The sequence below is a fragment of the Letharia lupina genome, assembly GCF_014066315.1.
Source record: "Letharia lupina isolate WasteWater1 chromosome Unknown contig_23, whole genome shotgun sequence".
NCBI lineage: Eukaryota > Fungi > Ascomycota > Lecanoromycetes > Lecanorales > Parmeliaceae > Letharia > Letharia lupina.
The window spans coordinates 1,218,585-1,239,264 of NW_023502992.1; the positions used below are offsets into that span (position 1 = coordinate 1,218,585).

Sequence of the window (20,680 nt, forward strand, 5' to 3'; positions counted from 1 at the left end):
GATGGTAGCCGACTTTGCGTTCGTAGTCTCAATCTCGGCGCCTGGAGCTCTACTACTACCAGCCATGTCGTACGTGGACCTTTCATTTATTTGGAACGTATTGGAATGGACCCCTGCTGGTCCTAAGCTGCGGTCGTCCATCTCGATGGGCGTGTACTCGAACGACGATGGGAAGAGACCGTCGAATGGTCTTTCCCTCCAAGAGACTAGTCGTCTCGAGATGGACTTCGCCGCCGTGTAGAATATGTTTGCTTGCCAAGGCCTGTCACGAGGGATTGGAGGAGCTGTTGGGGTTCCGGCATCGTCGCTGCAACTGGCGCAGTCTGAGGCTGGATGAGCGTGAGTCGAATATTGATCCGAAGGAGATCAGACCTGCATCCAAAAGGCCCTCCACGATACTTGTAGCTTCTTCTTCCAACATGCTGTCTTCAACAGGGTCTCGGTCAGGTTGAGCCATACCCTAGGTAAGAATGAGAAGCGCGTCAGAATAAGATGCCCGTCAGGATGCAGTGGGGATACACCCGCACAGATTTTCGTACCAGCTCGTAGGCAATGCGCTGTGATCCACGATCGCCCACTGGCGGCAATGATCTATCCAGCCTTCTCTCCATCATATTCTAGCTGACATGCTTTCGAGGTCACTGTTCAACAAGGAACGGGTGAGATTGGCGGCCATTGTCGCATCGTCACACATGGTCGCTTGAGGCGACGCGTTGTCGATCTCAAAAGCAGGTTTGCGTTATCAGGATCTCATAACATTGGAGACGCCTTCGTATCGATTGATGTAGCTCATTTGGCCTTTCCCCACTGAGGATGGTGACACGTCAAATGCTCACTGCTGTGCTGCAAGCAACGGGCCTTGGCAGCGAAGATGCAGTGAGCTAGCTAGAGGGAACGTAGGGCTAGGGTTAGGGCTGCTGTTAAGCTGAGTCGATGTCAGACCCTAACCCTAATTGCGCTAAGATGTCGGATAACGCCTCGCCTAAAAGGTGTAGATAATGCGCTCAGGAATGTACCGGAACTCGATCTGGTATCATGGACCTTCTACCTTTGCTTCCTCACGCGTCTGGTCAACAACGTCTGCATAGCATTGCGTATCACAAGTTGTCGGTAGATTTCTCTAGGTTCATATGTTGGGCTTCGCCCTTAAAGGGAATGTGAGGAAACTACCTTGAGTATGCGTGTGAGACTCAAGCCACCTTCTAGATTAGACCAAAAGCGGTCTCTGTGTCTTCGACTGTTTCAAGCAATCAGGGCGAGCCACGATTGACATATGGATTTGAGCTTTTGGGCTCTGAAAACTTACGGTGTGCATCCGCGGTGGCACTTGGTCCGTCTGATATTCGGGTCAGCTCATGATTTCGATGAGTATTTATTGTGCAGAATAGATTTACCTTCTGTAAGATGGATGTACGTGGCCATTCGGACTGCGCTAGCTGCTAGGCCACTGGTAGAAGTAAGTCTTTGACCTCTTTGACCTGCTATGCGACATAAGCTAAAGGCATATTGGGCATGCTACTGACATTATTGCTAATCCAAAAACTCCAGTCACGCCTATCTTCCTGGCTTTTTTTGCGTGCAACGACCAAATCTACATCGTGTAAGCGAGATCGATCTCCACCCAAATTGAGTCGACTGGAACCTTGGGTATTGGCAACATGAGGATCAACAGATCCAGCAAAAAGTTTGAAATTGCAAAGCCGTTCAGAAAAGGAAAGACGTAGATGCAGTACTCCAAGTAATCTTCTACATTAGTGGTCCAAAGTGCAGAAATGTGGGACCCGCATTGGACCGCGTTCATCACAATCATCGCGATCGTCCACAAGATTGTGATCGCGGTGCATAGGTAAAGCGTAATGTTAAAGGTAGCTGAGGCAACCCCAGTGGAGAAAATGCGGCGATAGAAGAACAGTGCCCCGAGCTTAATGCATCCTAGGGTAAGAATCTGTATGAATTGGAACGCTTCCAATAGCTGAAGTTGAGCGCATTAGACTTGGTGTTAACCAAAATAGAGTGTTATGCTGTAATCTACCTGACCCTCATATATCTGGCAGATGTTGTAGGCCTCAACACCATTCTTTGGATCTAGGTTTGGATAACCCCAGGCCCGTTTGTGGACACCAACACGCGCCAAGGTGAGCGTATGCTGGAGGATCTTGATTGGCCACTCATACCTAGAATGGAGCATATGCACATGCCAATGAACAAAACCTGCAGCAAGCGAGAAGGTCAGCTTCCTGCTAATGGTCACTACCTTGATCTTGGTACTGGAATCTAGATGAATGTGGGCTCACCAGGGCTGGCAGCATCAACCAGTCGTCGAATTTCGTCTGTGAGCCCTGTCTGCCACGCAACCAAAAGCGCAAGCCGACTGCAGCGATTGAAAGAGCGGGCAGGATACAACTCATTGTGACGAGCCCAGACGGAGAGGTTGACGGGTTTCTCGACATAGTGAGGGGAGTCTTGGTTCCAAGTGTGTTAAGTGTGTTCTAATAATCGAAGCAGCACGATCTGAATAACATGTGAAATGCGAATAGAAAGAATATTGACACCCGGGGGTAAGATAAGTCTTTGGACCTTAGACGGAGATGATAGCGAAGGGTGCATTGGTTGGCATCGGTAGTGGGGGTGCAGATCATTGGCGAAATCTTGCAAAATCTGTAGCGCCAGTCAACAATGATTGCATTGCAGACTTGGAGGTTGCATCGCTTTAGGTGGGGGTCACGGAATTGGTTCCGAACCTCTTCAGAAATGGTGGGTGGAGATGGGCTGAATGCAGGATGATGCAGTCCGGGGGTGGGTGATTGGTGATAGATCCAAGAGGGCCGTAAGCCTGGAAGCCCCGGCACACATTTTCGAAGAGCGCAATTGTCACGTAGATCTTGCCTCGAGAATATAGTCCCATGTCTTGCAGTGGTTCGACAAGAAACTCGTACGTGTGGACCCTTTTTCGATAGATGATCCACCGCCCCAAATCGATACCGAATTTAACCTGCGTCGAAGAGAGTCTCTCACAAGCTTAACAATAGAAGCAGTCGGATCCGTTGCTGCAGAAATGCCTTGAAGCACAATAAGAAATGACCCTTGCATATCATTAACTATCGAAGTAGTCGGATCCGCTTTGTGCAGCATTAGTTCAAAACACAGCAGCTTCAACATGCACCACGAAAGTGCCTCAAAAGATAAGCAGGTGTGATATGACGAATGGATGTAACGCAAAGTGCACTTTACTCATTCATGTCCAGCTACAACATACCTTAGTACTGTATGTTGTAACATTTACTAATAACGTACCGTGCCGTATCTGCGCATGGTAATTAGATCCCGCAACTTCAGCCGTTTTGTCGGGACCGGGTGTCCATCCCCGTAGCTATTTCCTGCATGGGATGTTCCCGGACATCATCACAACGCATCATTTGATGGCCACAGGAGTGCCTCGTACCGACGGTCCTTTGTCTTACGACGGATTTGAAGGGCGAACAAGGGTTCATTTGCATCAAGCAGGCTGACGTATCAATGCGTTTGAGTCGAGGATCCTCGTCTCAAAGGACGGTTAAAGATATTCGTTTTCCTAATCTTTTCCTGAGAACTTTTTCTGAGAAAAGTCCTGTCAGCCTAGTGTCAAGTCGATCTCGCTTCAACCAACGGCGAATATTGTTCAACATAGTTCAAAAAATTTCCCACCACAACGGCCGTCCAATCCCACTCAATATGAAGTGGGCAGCCTTTTTCGTGTCATTCATGCTTTCCGGATGGGCTTTGGCACTACCGATGCCAGGTAGGTGCCTCCTTTTGCACGAAACCCTTGTTACCAATTTCTCATGCGAGTCAGAAACAGATCTCGGTCACATTCGCCCCCTGAACGGGGACAGTGCCTATCCAGAGGACATCGATGTGCTTCGTTAAGTATGTAATCTGACCTATAACGCAAACGATCTTCTCATGTGGAAAAGAATGGACAAGCTCGGCGGACCGGTATAGACGTTGTTGTTGGGGGAGGCACGGAAGGTGTGGGTGGAGGGTTGTGGATAATCAATGATTGGGTATGCCGGTGGACGAAGAATGAATTTGCTCAAATCTATCATGACAAATCTATCGTGTTTCGCGCGGTATTTCTCAGAGGCCTCTCGCAAATGCATTTTTGCATTTATTGACAGCAAGAGTGCATTGCGACGATATAGAACATGCCCTGAACATATGTAGATACATGTAGAAGACCTCGCTTTTCGCCCATTCAATCCTTGTCCGATGAGTCTATCCATGGCTTGCTCCCATCGGGGCAGTGCTTAAATCTGTCAAGTGGGATCCCTCCTTCAATGGTCTCCACCCCATGCTTGTATTTGTAGCAAGCAGAATGACTGTTTGCCCACTCCTCCAATTTCTTCCAGTCTTTGCCATTCGGTTTGTCCGTCGCCAGTGCCCATCTTCTGGTCTAAGCCCGAGTATCTTGGCGTGTCTCTGCATTACATATGATCTCTTGCCGGAGACCATCGAGACAGTGATTTATATGCGTGAAGTGTAGGCTTTGCGGCTTTTCATCATGCATCTCCGTGAGCGACGTCCGCAGTATGGTCTGCACTGAGCTTAACGATGGCTGTTGTTACCACGTAGCAGGGTGAGGTAGCTTACGAGGCAGTGTAGATTGTGATAGCCTTGCAGGAGATACAGCCCCTTCGATGAGTCCCAGGGCCAACGCTGCGACTCATGGGTCCAGTACGCAGGGCGAAATCATCACTGATGGCCACGAAGCCTGTGTCAGGATTCAAAGTCCCCCAAGCTTGGTCCCATATGGTTCTGTTATGGCTGGCAAAGCCGCTATCATCAGTCCATGCAATTTGCTTATTGCGCTCAAGGCTGGCTGCTTGACAGTTAATGACCTGGACAATGCTTAGCTCAAGAGTAACTCTACCGAAAGCAGTCCTGTTCGAAGAGATCTCATGAGGCCTATGTAAGAAGTGCGAGATGATGAAAAAGCGTTCGCAGCTAGTGACATGGCGAGAGTAATAGACACGATGCCGCTGACAAGTTGACGTCTCTTGCTAAAGCCGAGATCTTTATCATGATGATGCGTAAAGACCTCGTCAATGGCTTTTTTCTTGTATGAGTCTGTATCCTTTCGACGACATGCCGTGACAGTGAGGATGCTCCCACTCGAGAAAAGGAATAGAAGAGTGCAACTAAGCCATAAAATAATATCACGGTGTCATAGAAAAACGAGTGCCTGCAACATAATATCATGATGAATTTGCATCGGGAGAGGCAGCTTTTACCTCTGGAAGCTGAGTGCCACCACCTTTTTGAGTTCAACGTATGCAGGCCTATGACCACAGATTGCGTGGGTGAAGCTGTGATCCCTGACTTTGCATATAAGGCAGGATAGTGGAGAGTCTGACGTCCGAGCTGCAGGCAAATTGAACAGACGGGATTCGAATGGGTCACTTGCGCAATTACGTAAAGTCTCTTTTGAGCCAATCAGAGTCTTTATCCAGCCCAGGTAAGTAGAGATACTTATGAACATTAGCTTATCTCGTCCCTCACTAATTGTCGAACTTCGACCCATCACGAGTTCCTTTGTTCTCATTAATTCCTCAAACACCTAGTGCAAAAGACGTCCGAACATGCCGTTCATTGTCAGCGAAGATATTGCAGATGAGGACTTTGATTCGCTTTTCGCAATTCAGTACAAGGCTTTTTCCAACCAACCAGCTCTAAAAGCCTGTTCCCCAGAGGGCCTCGATAATCCTGGTCGCTCTGAGAATGTCGCACGATTCATAAACGTTCTTGGATGGAAAGAGTCTAATGTTGTGGCAGCCAAAGTGGTTGACGACGAAACGGGAGAAATTTGTGCGTTCGCCACAATGCGGGTTTGCGACGGGAATCCGTTTGCTGGCGCGAAGGATAGCGATATCCATTGTCCACAAGTCGACGAAGGGATGAGATCAGCGGTGGAGTGGACTTTGAATACGAAGAATGATCGTCGGAGATGTTTTGAAGCTTTGCAATTGCCGGGCTCTTACTGCTGTGAGTGACAGACCAACTCAATAGTGACATCTAAAAGAAGAGAACGGTTCTCACTATGAACAGATCTGCAGGCTTTAGGAACCGATCCTGCTCGCCAGAGCAGGGTGCGCAACGCTCTTAGTGAAGTGGGCCGCGCGAATCATTGATGAAAAGGGATCCAGGGCCATGGTCGAAGCTAGCAAAGATGCTACACAGTATGGGCTGTATTCGAAGCAAGGTTTTCGGATAGTGGACACGTATGACTACATCGATGAACAGAAGTTCCCAGGGTTTGAGGGGATGTATGTTGTCCCATGGTCAGAGATGCCCAAGACCGATAGAAATCTAGTAAGACTATGGCAGTGAAGCCTAGCCCGTGATCGGTATTTGCTGGAATAGCCATTGCAAACCCTATCGCCGGCCCTCAGTGAAACATTTGACTATTTTTCGCAGTCTTCTGTATTCGTTCCTTTGAGGGTGGAAACACCGGGTCTTCCAACTTCCAGCTTATCTTAAAGCTGCCTCTGAGACCAATGAAGCAGGCCAGTGTACTTGGACTTCGTCTTAAGGTCCAAATACACCTGGCATTCTCTGTAATAGGTTGACGATCCTCCACAGGTTCTCAGCCCGTCCAGCTTCTAAGACGAATAGCCACATTTGAGTCCACTGCACCATGTATTGTCTTTCCTTCTTCCCACGCTTTCCTCGCCTCTCCCAAGCAGCCTGCCGTTGTAGTATTGTATCCACCGGGCACTATGTGTCCTTAGCATCCTCCATAGCGTCTCGTGAAGTCGACGAACGTGGGTGGGGAAGACTAGAGGCGATTGTAGGCAGAGCGGGATGCAAGCAACCCACGCTTCGCGTTTGAGAGAGGGTGAAGGTAGAGCAAGAGGACTCAGCGGCGCCGTCGACGCTCCGGTGATCGTACTCGAAATGCCTATATTTGGGTCGGGATTAGTCGTAAAGGTGCGATTCGTGGTACGAATTTATGGTCGGGAATACAGCTAATATGTCCTGGCGTTCGAGGATCTGTAGCAAGAGGCTGAAATCCAAGAGGCCACCTTGGTATTCGAAGGACCGGATGGTCACTCATATTGCATCATGGCAGCCTTCAATACTAGAGTCGTTGCAACTCTTAAAGACCCGAACAGTGCACTCGCGAGGATTTGTTTAGGATTGAGGAATCGCCAAACCACCAGCCCATCTGGTACCCAAGAGGGTGGTCCAACACATTGTACACGGAGGGGGGCATCAGCATTCCTGGACGCCTAGACCTTTGCGCCAAGACGTCGGATAGATTAACGCCCGGCCGGTGGGTGGCCTGGACAATGCTCTTAGAGTGACTCCCAGCTCCCAGCCCATTTCCCCGCATCACGGCCAGATCCTCAAACTTCGATTCATGTGCTGCCAGGAGATGATTCCAAGGCCCCCCTCGTCTCGCACCCTAGGGCTGCCCTCCGAAGATACAGCAGGGTTGGTCCTAGCGCTGTTCAGGACTTTTGATGTTGACCTGTGTAAGAGCCGTGTTATTGTAGGCACTTCGACCCTCGCACCCTTTACCGTGCAGTATTTCTTTATCCTGCGGTATGATCTATCCTATGGTACTCTTCTACTCTGCTGACGCAGTACGGTCTTAACTGTAGTGGTGGTAATGAATATGAACTGGTGTCAAACAAGTCGAAGGTGATTGAAAATATCAACGAGGAATAGCGAGGAAAGTAGTAAGGCGGGATTCTTCTCTACCTCAGCCAATGCTAAATAAATACCGTTGCTTTTGGGTGGCTGCGCCTTTTTTGGGCGCCACCCATAGGCGCCGTCGCCCTCGTTGTCGTCGTGCGACCTCGCTGTTACTTGCTGGGCGGGCGGGGCTTTGGCTGCCTCGCGTGCCTTTTGCTCCTGTGGGCTGATTTGTATGGGGTTGCGGGTTGGCTTGGCGTCCTATGGGGTTTGGGATCCTCGCTGTCGCCATGGGGGTTCCATTGGTTGGGGTTTTGGGGGCTATCTCCGCATCCTCCATGCTCCTTTTTTTACCTTTTTAGTGGTCGCGTTGTTGGGCTTTTTGCATCCCCAAAATTTTTTTTTAAAAAAAATAACCCCCCAAAATTTTTTTTTTTTTAAAAAAAAAAGGTTTTTAAAAAAAAAAAAGGGGTCCTTCCTGGGTGGGGTGTTGCCTACATCGTTGAAAGGGGGTTTCCATCTGGCACTGGGAAGGCCCTCATGACAGCGGAGCACCTCGACACAATGATCGAGATGAATCTACGCATAATTTACGCAGAGCAATATCATCCCGAGGTCCTGACATTTCTCAAGGATTTCATCTGCACTGTGCGAGATGCTCTTTTCAGATCCTCGCCAACATCAAAGGACTGGATGTTATCATATCTAATGGGTGACGAGTTGATAACATCTCTTCAGCGAGCCAACTGTGGAGAGGGTGGGAAAATGCAAACCCATATGCAAGGATGACGTTGATTCCTTTGTTCCCTGACTGATGCACCCGATACAGCAGCCTTTTCAGGGTCAGATCAGCTCTAAGTGGTAATTCCCAGCTTTTCGCAAGATTGTCTCAGCACACCCTACTCTTCTCCAGAACCGGAAAGTCACCAAAGTCGTCGGGTTTCTCCAATCCACCGGTGATGCTGATAGGCCCCAATACTGGAGCAACAAACAATGTGAAAGGAGGTAAACACACTTGCCCCCGGAACATGTGCATACTTTCTAGCATTCCCTCCGAGTCTCCACAAAAGCCATCCAACATCCCCCGCTCAAGATGCCCAGCGTACAGGAATCGACCGCATCATCGATTCGACATAACCTGCTACGATCCCTGTTCTAGGACTGACCGAACTGCCAGACACCATTCGCTTTGTTGACGCTCGCTATAAGACTCACCTCCCCACGCCACCGTACGTGAAAAAGCATCGAACGCTGCAGCTGATGCTGTCTTTGATGCTCTTCGCCGGCGTCGTCTGTTCCTTCCCCTGATGATTAAAGGCTGTAGAACATAGATTTCTGTCGATGCAGCTACGTGCGTGGTACTCGACGAGGCCTTTCTTTGTGACTCCTTCAACGAATGGTTATAGAACGGATGGCGACAAGGCCTGTAGGAAAAGGAGATTTGCTAGTGTAACTGCTAAACCGCTCCATCGTGCCGTCAAGTTTCACTACTTACTAGAGATCTTGATGAAGATCATGGGCAAAAGACTACCGCCAACCCGAGTTCGTGTGTGGTGATTGATAGGGTTTGGCCACTAGTGACAAAATATTGATCGAGGCACTCGCATCACTCGACATCTGTATTGGTCCCGCAAACATTATGGGGGAGTGAATCGTCCCGAGTGACTATTTGAGGCGGCCTGGTAGCCTGTTGGTCATATATCGGGCTTTCCTTGTATGGCAATGAGATGGAACACATACTTAATGTCTTCAGATCAACGGACAGTTCCATTCCATGTGCCCAGTGCAATCTTTCGGCTTCCTCATACTTGAGATCTTGTGACCGAATATCAGGACTGCTGAGACCTTTAAATGAAAACCATCCTGCGCTAGAAGAGCAGCTGGGTTAAAATAGATTGAACTCCGAGTGTTCTGTGCGCACACCGTTACACCATTACACTAATACAAGATGATTAAGAGAGGAGTCAGCCTCGATTACGTGGTGCAGCTGATATATGTTGTAAGACCTCTACATGTGGGTCGATCGTGTCTGGCAAGAATAGACGAGAACATCAGTAGGGTATGGAAGTGTTCTACGCTCGACAGTAGTAACCTAAACTCCTCACCAATAGCAATTTGACGTGTGAAGCTTTCAATCTATGTCGCGTTCCTTACATTTCGACTAGCTAAAATAGAAGTTGTCGAACATAAGTTTAAGCGGCCTCGGAGTGCCTTCGGGGCGCCTTCGGACAGCACAGTAAGCGAACTTCTTGCGTTGCATCGTCAGTAAGCGGACTTCTTCTGTCTTATGTATGGTGAGCAGACTTCATGTGTTGCATCCATTCGTTGCATGGCTCGGCCCCAAGTGTCTCCTACTGGACTTTCACAACTAATCCGCCGCTTTCTGCCTTTCGAATAGATACTTATCCCGAGTCCCACCCTACTGTCTTCGATTAGGCTCAAGAGATATAAACAATTCCTAGGATACCTCACTCCAGCCATTCTAAATACATCCATCCAGTTTTTCCGGTGTGCTTGATTAAAGCGGACTATGAGTCACACTCACGCTACTATGCAAACCGCTATACTCGGCTTTAATATAGCGACGTGGGTACTGATGGTCATCTCGGTTTGCCTTCGTTTCGTCGCCCGCCGTATGTCAAAGCTGGGCCTCTGGTATGATGACTGGCTTATCATAGCAGCTTCTGTATCTATTACCTGCATCCTATACTGTTAGGGAAGAAGAACTGGACTAATGTGCCTACCAGTGCCCCGCCACGGTATGCCTTGCGTCTGCCATCTGGAGTAAGTAATCCAAGGCTGTTACAGAAGAGTCCGCTCCGGGTCCCGTCTGACGGCTATAGACGGATTGGCATTAACATCTATGAAACAGTTGTGACGGTGTTAAGGCTAAAGCCAGACCCGGGCGACTACGCCAGGTCATTACGTGCAGTGTCTGACGTGCTGAAAGGCACTTTCATCTCTGAAATCTGCTGGACGATCGCCATTTGCATCGTCAAATGTTCCATCCTGACGTTCTACTGGCGCCTTTTCGGGCTGCAGGGTGGAGCGATTCGAATCGCTATCTGGGCATTTTTCGTGGTTGTGGTATGCTGGGGAATCGCCGTGGTACGTCTCCCTTCCCTTGGTCATCCTTGCCTGTTGAAGTACACTCACCCATCTGTCGACCTCTTCTAGGGGGTCGCAACTATCTTCCAATGTTCTCCAATCCAATATATGTGGGACCCTACGATTCCTGGTCGGTGTATCACGGATACGTATTGGTTCTTTGTGGGTTCTTCGATACCGCACATCATCACCGATCTAGCTCTGATTGGTCTACCAATGCCACGGATCTGGAAACTCCAAATGCCTCGATCACAGAAGATTATGGTGAGTGCGATACTTGGTTTGGGTGGCTTGTACGTTCTCTTCTCCTTCCGTTCTCGTGTAGCAGCGCATCTACTCTTGGATAGAAATTCGCTGAACCAAGTCCAAATTATAGAGTCACAGTCGTTTCTTTCTTTCGCGTGATCAATCTAACTAGATCAAACGGAGAAAAAGCTACAAACGAGGTCAGCCTCCTCATTTGGACGGGTGTCGAGGTCAATATGTCCATCGTTTGTGGTGAGTACCTATCATCCGTCTAACGTCATTCATTTTTGTAGTAGCATTTATCAGAGAAGGAGGAGCTAGCTAACGCCTGAGACCTTTCAATGTTGAACAGCCTGCCTTCCATGCCTCCGCCCCATAATAACGTTGATCTTCGGAAAGCTCAAATCACTACGTGAACACAAGAGCACGCACGAACGAGGTTCAGACTTGCCTATGGATATGCTGAAGTTAGACAGTCCAGCAGCAATGTTAGCAGTATCGCGGCAACAGATTTGGGGTGAGGGAGAGCGTCCCATGCTGGACTCTTTAGCACCGTCAAAGATGGAGGCCGCAACACCACCAGTCTGAGATGCGGAAGATGGCGCGCCAGGGCACATTGATCTTGGAGATTGATGCCATCAAGCCGGCTTTGTTGGAAATGGATTTTGTGAGGCTCGGCTGGTCTTTTGTTGTTGGTCCCATGGTTGAGGCTGCTGACCTCGTGACTGGGTTTGATATGGAAATGCCTGTTGTAATTATTTCCATTGTTCTTGGTGCTAATAATGGGGTGCGCATTGCCAAGTAGATAAAGATGAGACGTAAAGGTGTCCAATAAGGGCGCGTTGTAGGCCCGCTGGCAGGGTAGGAGGCGCCATAGCAACATCATCGTGCGAGTGCAGGTTAGCCGTATCAGGCTACAGAATTCATCAGAAAGGATTCGAGCCAGCCTAGACAATCGCTAGCTATGGAATGCGGACAGTGACTATGCTGGTAACGATACCGAACCAATAAAAATTACTCTCTAAGTAGACGATGGTATGCTGCGAATTCTTTTACTCGACGTTCCTTGACCAGTCTTGTTTGCCTTGGTCATCAAGTAATCAATGCGGCTTTGCGGGCACCAAACACTCTCGAGGGATCAAACGCTCTCGAAGACTGTGTTAATGTTGTCTTGGATGCCATGACGCTCAATGGTCTCTTTAGCATGCGACAGAGGGTCACAGTCGCCTCACACAAGCTGTCATTTTTTCGAGAACTACGCGCTTTTGGTAGAACCCAACAACCGAGTTGCGGGCTGTGAGACTGAAAGATATATGCCAACACAAGACGCAGTAGGTCGAGCAATGGTTCATACAATCTGTACTGTATGAAGTGAATGAATACATGGTAACGCTTACAGTACCTTCAGGCAACAAGAGCTCAGCCTCCTGGAACCAACCCCACTCACTAGCGTAGCGGCTCTATATGTACAGTCTGGTGTAGTGACGACAACCATTTCCAGGGCTTTATGTGGCTAAACCATGGCTAATAGCCGTAGACTACAAAAGACAACATTCAATCAATTGTTGATGGCCGCGGTTATCAGCCTTCCGACCGCACACATCACCATGGGCAGACAGAACCCTCGAAGAACTCCTCCCAAAAACGTCTATGATTGGGTTAAGAACGAAGAAATCTTTGCTATGCCTGTAAAACGATGTGGAAAGCATTGATTGGCAGTAGTCTGCCGAGAGCGCTCCGATAAGAGCATCGTCGTGACCATTTACCGTAGAGTAAGCCGCATAGCCAATCCATTTCTGTGTTGTCTTTAGCGCTCATGCATGGACGGCATGTACACCAGGCATCTAGGAATGGCTCACAGATTGGAATGCAATCAGTGTGAGCCTGGCAGCGCCCTGTCAAATCGACTCTTGGCAAGACAGTCCAAGCTACCTACCATCGAGTGCTTCAGGCACACTGTGTTTCGGGATATTTGCCGACCATTTCTTACAACCACTTCGAGGCTCTCAACTCCTACGGACAGCATCATAATCAAGGTTCTCAAAGCATTTGACGAGACATTACTTGAAGGAAACATGTCCAGGAAAGCGTCCGCGAACCTTTCTTAGCACCATCGGATATGCGATACTCCTTCCTACCGCTTGCCATCTCAACAACAGCGACTGCTGCTTACTGAAAGAACGCGCACACCTTTTCGCAGTCACAGCTGAACGAGAAGCCAAGGGAAAAGGTTATGCCATTACTGCCTCTTCAACAACAGATCACGGGCCAATGTCAGAATACATCCGTTCTCCTATGACTCATTACATTGTATAACAATTCTACGATAAGGTCAGCCATCGCTTGGTTATGCAGTCCAAGTCTATTGTCACTTCCACCTTGATGAAATCTATAACTCGCCGATTTCTGGCTTGAAGTCGACACGTGAGTACTTCTGGCAATAGAGTAATGTATCACATTGTGTTCTGAGTGGATATCAATTAGCTGTTCCTTTTTGCGTGACTAGAGAAGACCTGTTCAAGATTAATCAGCTACGAGATAGTATCTGTCGCGAGACATCAGCCGAACAGCGCTGGCGAAGAAGTCGCGAATCACCAAGTATGGCATAAAAAAAGGCAAGGGTTCGTCGACCGTCAGTATTTCATGCTGTACTTGACAGACGTGTTGGGTGCACCGTCGACTAGTTGAGGGTAGCATCCTTAACGATGTAGTATGACTCACCGTCCCGTCTCTTTACTAACAGCCTCTTAAGACTCCGGTCTTCAAGTCTTCATCCTCTTTTTCATGGAGTGTCTCACTTACATCGGCTTCAGCCCCTTCTTTCCTCTTTCGCTCCCTTTTAAGAGCAAACGGGCCAATGAGGCATAAACGACGGACAGTCTTTGCGTTTGCGGTCTCTACGCATCGCATGCAGACGGAACATGCCTAGAGTCGTTCCAGCCACTGGTATAATTGGGATCCGCATTGGACTCCACATTCTTTACGCCTAGCACACAGACAAGGCCGGTTGATGAGGTAGATGCCAGGCCATGCCACGTAGATGGAAGTAGAGTAATATTCCTGCTCCTTCTACTTTTTCCGCCAAGTCCCAGAGTCTGCCTCCGTACAACCTCTGCGAGCTTTCCATCATGCCAAGGCGAGGAGGGCTCATGCCACCCATTGGAGTTGGAGCTCGGGGTGTCGCACTATGGAGTACGACGCAGCACGACCGTTTTAATCCCTTGGGAGTTCGGCAAGTCTCCATTTCAATCGGATGCCCTTGATACTGCTGGGTGCTCACTGCCTCTGTAGAAGAACCAGTGGGCCTCAGCAGCGTCGGATTCCAGTGCTCCTGCTGGACTCTCTCCGTAGATACTTGGCTGCTTTTGCCAGCATTGTATTGTATGCCCCCCTCTTGTCCTCATATGGGGTCCCCAAGGCGTTGACAGCGGAGGTGCGAAGACCATATCCGGATCGGGGTAGTGTGAGGTTTGCTGGAAAATGTTAGCTACCAATTCCATAGTGGAGGTGGGTGAGTGTAGGGGTACGAGAGCAGAACAGCTGGGCTCACAGCTTACTGGGCTGGATTTAGGTATGGATGCTTCAGATTCCGCTATTCAAGACTCGAGCTGCTCCGCGCCGGCAAACTGGGCATGCTTGGACTTGCACCCGTGACCGTGACGCGGAGACGGTGTGCTGGTACGAGAAAAGTCGAGAATCGGCTCAAGAGATGTCGATGATGTGATGGACGGAAGTTGATGCTCTCAATTTGGCGTGCCTGAAGTAGTCATGTTAGCTTTTAAAAGTAGGGTTAGGGTAAAACTATGGCCCGCGTCGGCATCTTGCTCGTCCTTTTTTCACTTGAAGTAACGAATATCACCTTTCTCTCTCGTCTTATGCACTTATGATGTTTCCTTGAAGGTCAGACAGCATGCAATCCCAGTTCGAACCACTCTTTCAATGAGCTGCTCCTCAGCACGTTATGTTTTGACCACCGGCTCCTCCTTGCAGCTGGTGCAGGACTCAAGTACTCTGTCACCAGGGGCGTTCTTCGCCCATGCTACACCGCTAAAAGACCTCTCGAACGACGGAACGTAGCGAGAATCCTTGACCGTGCCGGCTTGAGGTCAGAGTCTCTATACCCTGATCAATGTGATCTCTGTCCGTTGAGTTTGGGCTGATGTTGGAACAGCCGCTCTGAAGGACCACATGGGGGACCTTGATGGCGCCGAGTACATCGAACCTACTGTCACTCGCACAGGTACATACAGCACCGACGAGCGAAAGACCAGGGCTGTGAAGAGAATCGAAGATAGGGGGTTTGACGTGTCGACTTTATTTACGCCCTGGGATACGACCGCTAGTTTGGGAGAGCTTGGCAGTAGTTCGCTCTCTGCCGTGGAGGAAATCTTGAAGATTCTTTTGTATAGAAACTGTTCCCGAGAAGAGATCTTTATACAGTTGGACGGGGCTGTCAATGGTGCTGTGGATAGTCGCACTTCGGAGCCTTGCAAGCCTACCTTTGCACCCCTGAGGAACCTACGCCGGCAATTAAGGGACGGCTCTTCAGTTCAACCGATCCCATCGCGTTCAACCAGGGGCATAACCAGGCAAGCTTCCTCTTCCGAGAAGCCTAAAAGAAAGCCGCGTAAGAGCCTTTCTCAATCCCCAGCAAAGAGAGTTTGCCAAGGTCTTGCTCACAGTCTCCGTAACGATACCGAGGAGGTATATGTTCACCGCTCTCAACACTCGTCAGAGTCAACTTCGTCGCATGATGGGGATCATCCCGAAACTTCAGACTATTATGCATTCATCGATCAAGCATCCTCTAAACTCTTAACACACACCCGAACTTCTCAGCGCTCACGCGAGCGCTCCTCGCAGCGGCCGCGGATCGAGAGCTCAGATGGCGACATCGCTGCCAATGACACGGCGGATTCTCAGCTCTTCCCTACGAGCGCGGTATCGAACGCAAAAACAGCGATAGACAGGGGCAAGCAGAGGAACACACAAGGAGACCCCATCGCAGGCCGCACAGCCGAAAGTTCATCCATCAAATCACGGAATAGATTGAGTTTGAAGAATTGGCGAACTCGCCTTGAACCCTGCACCGCTGACGCCCAAGGCGAATACGATGGAGTTGCTGCAGTCTACGAGACTGCTAAGAACGCTTACGCTACTACATTGAAGAGCGAGGATGATGCCCTTAAGTCTCTCTCTTCCTTCCGGACTGCCGGCACGCCCTTATCTCGACTCTCAGTCGAAGCCATAGAATCTGGCACTGTTGGACCTCTCCTTCAAAGGTTGGAAAAGATAGATGCCATAGAGAAAGAAGATGACCAGCTCAGGTCCGCGTACCAGCAGAAGAAGGAGAGCAGGATCGCACAGGCCAAAATCTTGGTCAAATCGAAGTCGGACATGGAGAAGAAAGTGAATTTACTAAAGCAGCTTCAGAACATCATGGATGATCTGATCACGGATAGTGAGCCTGAAGCCGGGTGAGCTTTACCAGCACAGTAAGACCAGGGGTAATATGTACTTGTCTGGGGGTAAAGATTACGCTTCAGACGTAGTCGTCAAGCTTTGACATGTACTACACCCCCACAAGGATACTCTCGTACTATCTGTCGCAATTTGTCTCCTTCGCCACGGAATCCATGGCGCCTAAGTCATTTCTTCACCCATTCTCTGTGCAGCCCAGCTGTGTGCAAATTTCCGCCCACGACTTTGCCCCTCACAACTTGCTCGCGCATGACTCTCACGCCCGCGACTCTCCCTACGCTGGTCTCTCCGCCCAGATGGATCCATAATACAAGCTCTTGACTCTCGTTCGGCATTTACTGCATAAGACCTTCCATGCCGTGGGAAGGTTGGCAGGCAAAGTCCTGAACAGCGCTAGTAGCAGCCCTAACCCTGCTTTCGAAAAGGCGGCCCTATAACGGCAGACCCTAGAACTGTCTCCGGAGCGCGCCTAGATTTAACTCTTGGGACTTCTATTTTTCAGAGCCTGATGGAGGCATTAAGCTGAAAATGAGCTTAGGTCAGACGCAATTCCGAAGCACTTTTGAGTGTATTGTCCAGGTAAAACTTCCACGCCAGGCGTTATCCGAGATCTTGGCGCGGAAGTCTTGGCGCCCAGGACTCTCGCTGCAGAACTCCGTACCTCTGTACAGATGGAGGAAATACGGAAGACCAGCCCCTTAGACTACCTCAAGCGCTTATGAAACACGGAACCAGAATCCCAACTCACAAGCGACACAAGAACCCGCGAATCGAAAGCGCGTTCTGCCCAATCTTAAGCGACCCGCTGCTATTCGAAAATCGCGAAACAGGCCACGAGTATCAGATTGACGACTCCAAAAACCCTTCCTCAAATCCCAGCTCCTTCACAGGAAAATGAGACGTATCAGCGAGCTGTACCATCAGAGATTTCCAAGGCTTGTTGGGCGCTGTGACTCGCCCCTGGCCCCTAATGCCTCGTCCAGTATTCCGAAAGCTCGGAAGACCAGGGTTGTATCTGCCCATCGCTCTCATTTCAAACGCTCGTTGTGGCTGTGAACTCATGGAAGGACATGTTGCCTCCAATCTACTGCTTGTTTCACGTCCAATGGTGTCGTGTTAGCTTGCTCGACCAACAAGAAGAACAATGTTTGTGGACATGAACGGAATCATGTGTCTCGAACAATGGACTGTCTGGTCTGAAATGATACCCCCATTACTCCCTCAAGTACGCTGCGACTTCCCTTTAGTCCGGACTGTTTGTGTGATTTTATCCTCAGTCACTTCGCAAACGTTCTCATTGTCTATCAGCTTTGAGCGAAAGCAGTATCAAGCTTCCACTTACAATTGTCAAATCTTATTCTGTGCCACGCGAATCTAACGCATCGTAACCTTTCATCTGTCCTTGAAATTCAACCACCATCATAACGTCCATCATGAAGTTCCACTACAGCAGATTCTTCATCATTTCAGCCTTGGCCTCTACAGCTCTTTCGCGAAGTCTAGACATCCAGCCTCGACAAGACGCACCGGCTGCGCCAGCCTCGCCTCAATCACGCTATGTATACGTTGTCACGGACGTGGACTTCAATCAGAAAGCTGTTTCGTCCCAAAGCGGGAAGCCTATCTTTGGTGGGCATACAAGCATTCGTGTGGGCGGTACTGATGCGGATGGTCCTCTCCTAGTTGACGTTGCTGTTAATCCGGGTTCAAGTGGTCTTCAGATCAGAGTCTTAGATACTGGTGTCGCTAATACTGGAAAGCCCATTGGGTTCTGGAGTGCTCCGAATTCTAGACGTTATGTTGTGCAGACTGGGGAGATCACTTTCACGAATGCGGAGATCTTCGACCACCAGACCGGCAAGGGTCTTGTGGCTGATGCCTGGAACGACAATCCTACATACTCGAAAGGAGCTGGCACCACCCCTAACACATGCTACGACTTCGCCGATCGAGTCCTGGCACACATGAACCTAGACTTGGATCCATCAATTATTAAAATATTTGCTAGCGCAGACGAATACTACACCAAATATACAGATAAATGGGTTGAAAAAGTACCACTGATCTGGTCCCAGAAGACCGAATTCCCTGCTGGATATACACCACAACAGGGAGAGCAATACTGGACGCGAGTGTTCGACGTTGTCTCAGACCCAGGTGCCCCGAGTTTTATCGTTGATAGTACTGCTCAAGGGACATGCAGCAAGGCGAAGATGTCTAAAAGGACGTGCTTCCCCGCAACAGCATTCAGTGACGACTGGTACTCCGACTCAGTTACCCAGGCGGAGCTTGATAACATTGGAGCGCAGCCATTGCCCGATGACAAAAAGCTTCCAACACTCGAAGAAGAATCCAGAGCTGCTGTTGCGCCCTTCCAAGACAGCGTAGGCAAGCCTGGGACACCTACAACGGGCCTGGCGACTGTTGGTATGGGTCGAGCTGCTGGTGTAATTTCTGCTGTCACGCTTGTCGCAAGAGAAGTTGCTCAGGCCGTTGGACTGGCTATTGGTCCAGCTTTCGTTCTTTTGGACATCGTTCAAGGCAATTGGATAGGTGCTGGACTGGCCGCTGTGGGTCTCGCGCTTGGTGTTGTCGCCTCGCTCGCCGTAGCTGGTCCTGTGGGTTGGATTGTTGGTGGTCTTATATCTACCTTGTTTGCAATTCTACCTGGCCTGTTCAAAAGCAAGCCTCACCTACCAGCCATCGCTGACAATGTTGGCACCCTTCAATATGCCTTCTTTGGGGACGCTACTCATACTGGCAACGAACAATGCCAAAGTCAAGGAAATCCCAACTGTACAGCCGTCTTCGGACCCGGTGTTCTCTCTCTAGTCTTCGAGTGGGATAATTTCGATTCAATAACCTTCCTCATTCAATACAATGAAGGCTACGCCATGACTCTACCGGAGATAGCGAACGCATTCTACAACATCAATGATCCCAAGAATAGCGGCGACGGATCGAATCAAATAGCAACCATCAATTGCAACAACAAGAAGGGAATCCAAGACAGATGGGGTGTCAGCATGAGGGATGACATGTCAAAATGCAATCATCCTAGCTTTCAACTCAACCGATCATTGGTAACACTTCCAGTGATCGGACAGACAGCAGACCAAGTATACAACAGAATCATCCCCGCCCCTAATGGCGATTGCAAATTGGTTTCGGATGCCGCGAACTCACTGAACATCCCTGACTACAACATGACGATCACCGGACAACCAGTAGCCATTGCCTGTGGTCTCTCCGCCGCCCTCGAGATTGGCGGAACCGTCATACCCCTAGATCCAACCAACAACCCCATCGTCGCCAATGTCTCTTCCGGCACCAACTCCACCGACGGTCAAAATGGCCACCAGCTAGCAGCACCAGCACCAGCCCCATTCCAGTCCCTCCTAAACGCCACAACGGCCCTCTGTCTCAGCGGTTCAGGCGGCGGCCTCTGCGTGCCAGCCGGCCAGTACGATATCCAACGCGGTAGTCTCGGGTTCGACAGCAGCAAGGTAGACACCCTGAACATGCCCGCTGGCGCCTCAATAGGCTGGTACGATGTCCGAGCCGCAACGCCCCGCGGTGGCCCAACTCAATCGCTGGTATCATATACCACCAATCAGACCGCCGCCGACAAGCGTTTTGCGGCCGCAATGGCTTCTGCGCCTACGAGCGGTGCTAACGGCGCCGGTGCTGGCTGGAACGCCACCCTCCCTGCTGGTATGCCCGACCAGCCGGTCGTATGCCTCTTTACTAAAACGGATCATAATGGGGACGTTGCGTGCTTTGGGGCTGGAGGCGGAAACGTTACTGGGGGGATCTCTGGAAAAGCGTCGTCGATTGCCGTGCACGGAAACGCTACGGCGGAGATCTATGCGCAGTCGTATGGCGATGCGGGGAGCGCAACTATTACGAGTGATGTGCTGGATCTGACGCAGGAGCCTTATGGCACGGATGATAATTTTAATCAGAAGATTGTCGCTATGTGGGTTTGTGACGGGTCTTGTAGTATACCTGTCTAATCATTTGATGTTTACTCCTACTTCGGGGTTGACTTGAAAGGATCAGGCTCGAGACTATCTTATTATTCTGAGCGTGTTATATGACGTATTATGCTCAGTAGCATCTATAGCCATCATGTCGAGTGTGAGGACTTACTCTACCGCAAAGATAC

General features: G+C 49.7%; 6 protein-coding genes across 6 annotated transcripts; 5 read left to right on the forward strand and 1 right to left on the reverse strand.

The window, feature by feature from the left end:
* Nucleotide 1: 1 nt before the first annotated feature.
* HO133_006228 (uncharacterized protein) lies at nt 2-241 on the forward strand (the record flags this gene model as incomplete). Its single annotated transcript, XM_037297127.1, has 1 exon — nt 2-241. The coding sequence occupies one exon, from the start codon at nt 2-4 to the stop codon at nt 239-241; it is 240 nt and encodes a 79-aa protein (XP_037147701.1).
* Nucleotides 242-5,618: 5,377 nt separating this feature from the next.
* HO133_006229 (uncharacterized protein) lies at nt 5,619-6,366 on the forward strand (the record flags this gene model as incomplete). Its single annotated transcript, XM_037297128.1, has 2 exons — nt 5,619-5,976; nt 6,125-6,366. The coding sequence occupies 2 exons, from the start codon at nt 5,619-5,621 to the stop codon at nt 6,364-6,366; spliced, it is 600 nt and encodes a 199-aa protein (XP_037147702.1).
* A 3,946-nt stretch (nt 6,367-10,312) lies between these two features.
* Nucleotides 10,313-11,619, forward strand: HO133_006230 (uncharacterized protein; the record flags this gene model as incomplete). The annotated part of the gene is made up of 6 exons (XM_037297129.1): nt 10,313-10,363; nt 10,425-10,436; nt 10,486-10,785; nt 10,855-11,078; nt 11,204-11,283; nt 11,384-11,619. 6 exons carry the CDS (start codon nt 10,313-10,315, stop codon nt 11,617-11,619), a joined length of 903 nt encoding a protein of 300 aa, XP_037147703.1.
* Nucleotides 11,620-14,276: 2,657 nt separating this feature from the next.
* HO133_006231 (uncharacterized protein) lies at nt 14,277-14,531 on the reverse strand (the record flags this gene model as incomplete). The annotated part of the gene is given in 2 exon segments (XM_037297130.1): nt 14,277-14,504; nt 14,523-14,531. 2 exon segments carry the CDS (start codon nt 14,529-14,531, stop codon nt 14,277-14,279), a joined length of 237 nt encoding a protein of 78 aa, XP_037147704.1.
* Nucleotides 14,532-15,219: 688 nt separating this feature from the next.
* Nucleotides 15,220-16,512, forward strand: HO133_006232 (uncharacterized protein; the record flags this gene model as incomplete). Its single annotated transcript, XM_037297131.1, has 1 exon — nt 15,220-16,512. One exon carries the CDS (start codon nt 15,220-15,222, stop codon nt 16,510-16,512), a length of 1,293 nt encoding a protein of 430 aa, XP_037147705.1.
* A 1,433-nt stretch (nt 16,513-17,945) lies between these two features.
* On the forward strand, nt 17,946-20,528 carry HO133_006233 (uncharacterized protein; the record flags this gene model as incomplete). The annotated part of the gene is made up of 1 exon (XM_037297132.1): nt 17,946-20,528. The coding sequence occupies one exon, from the start codon at nt 17,946-17,948 to the stop codon at nt 20,526-20,528; it is 2,583 nt and encodes an 860-aa protein (XP_037147706.1).
* Between the last annotated feature and the right edge of the window lie 152 nt (nt 20,529-20,680).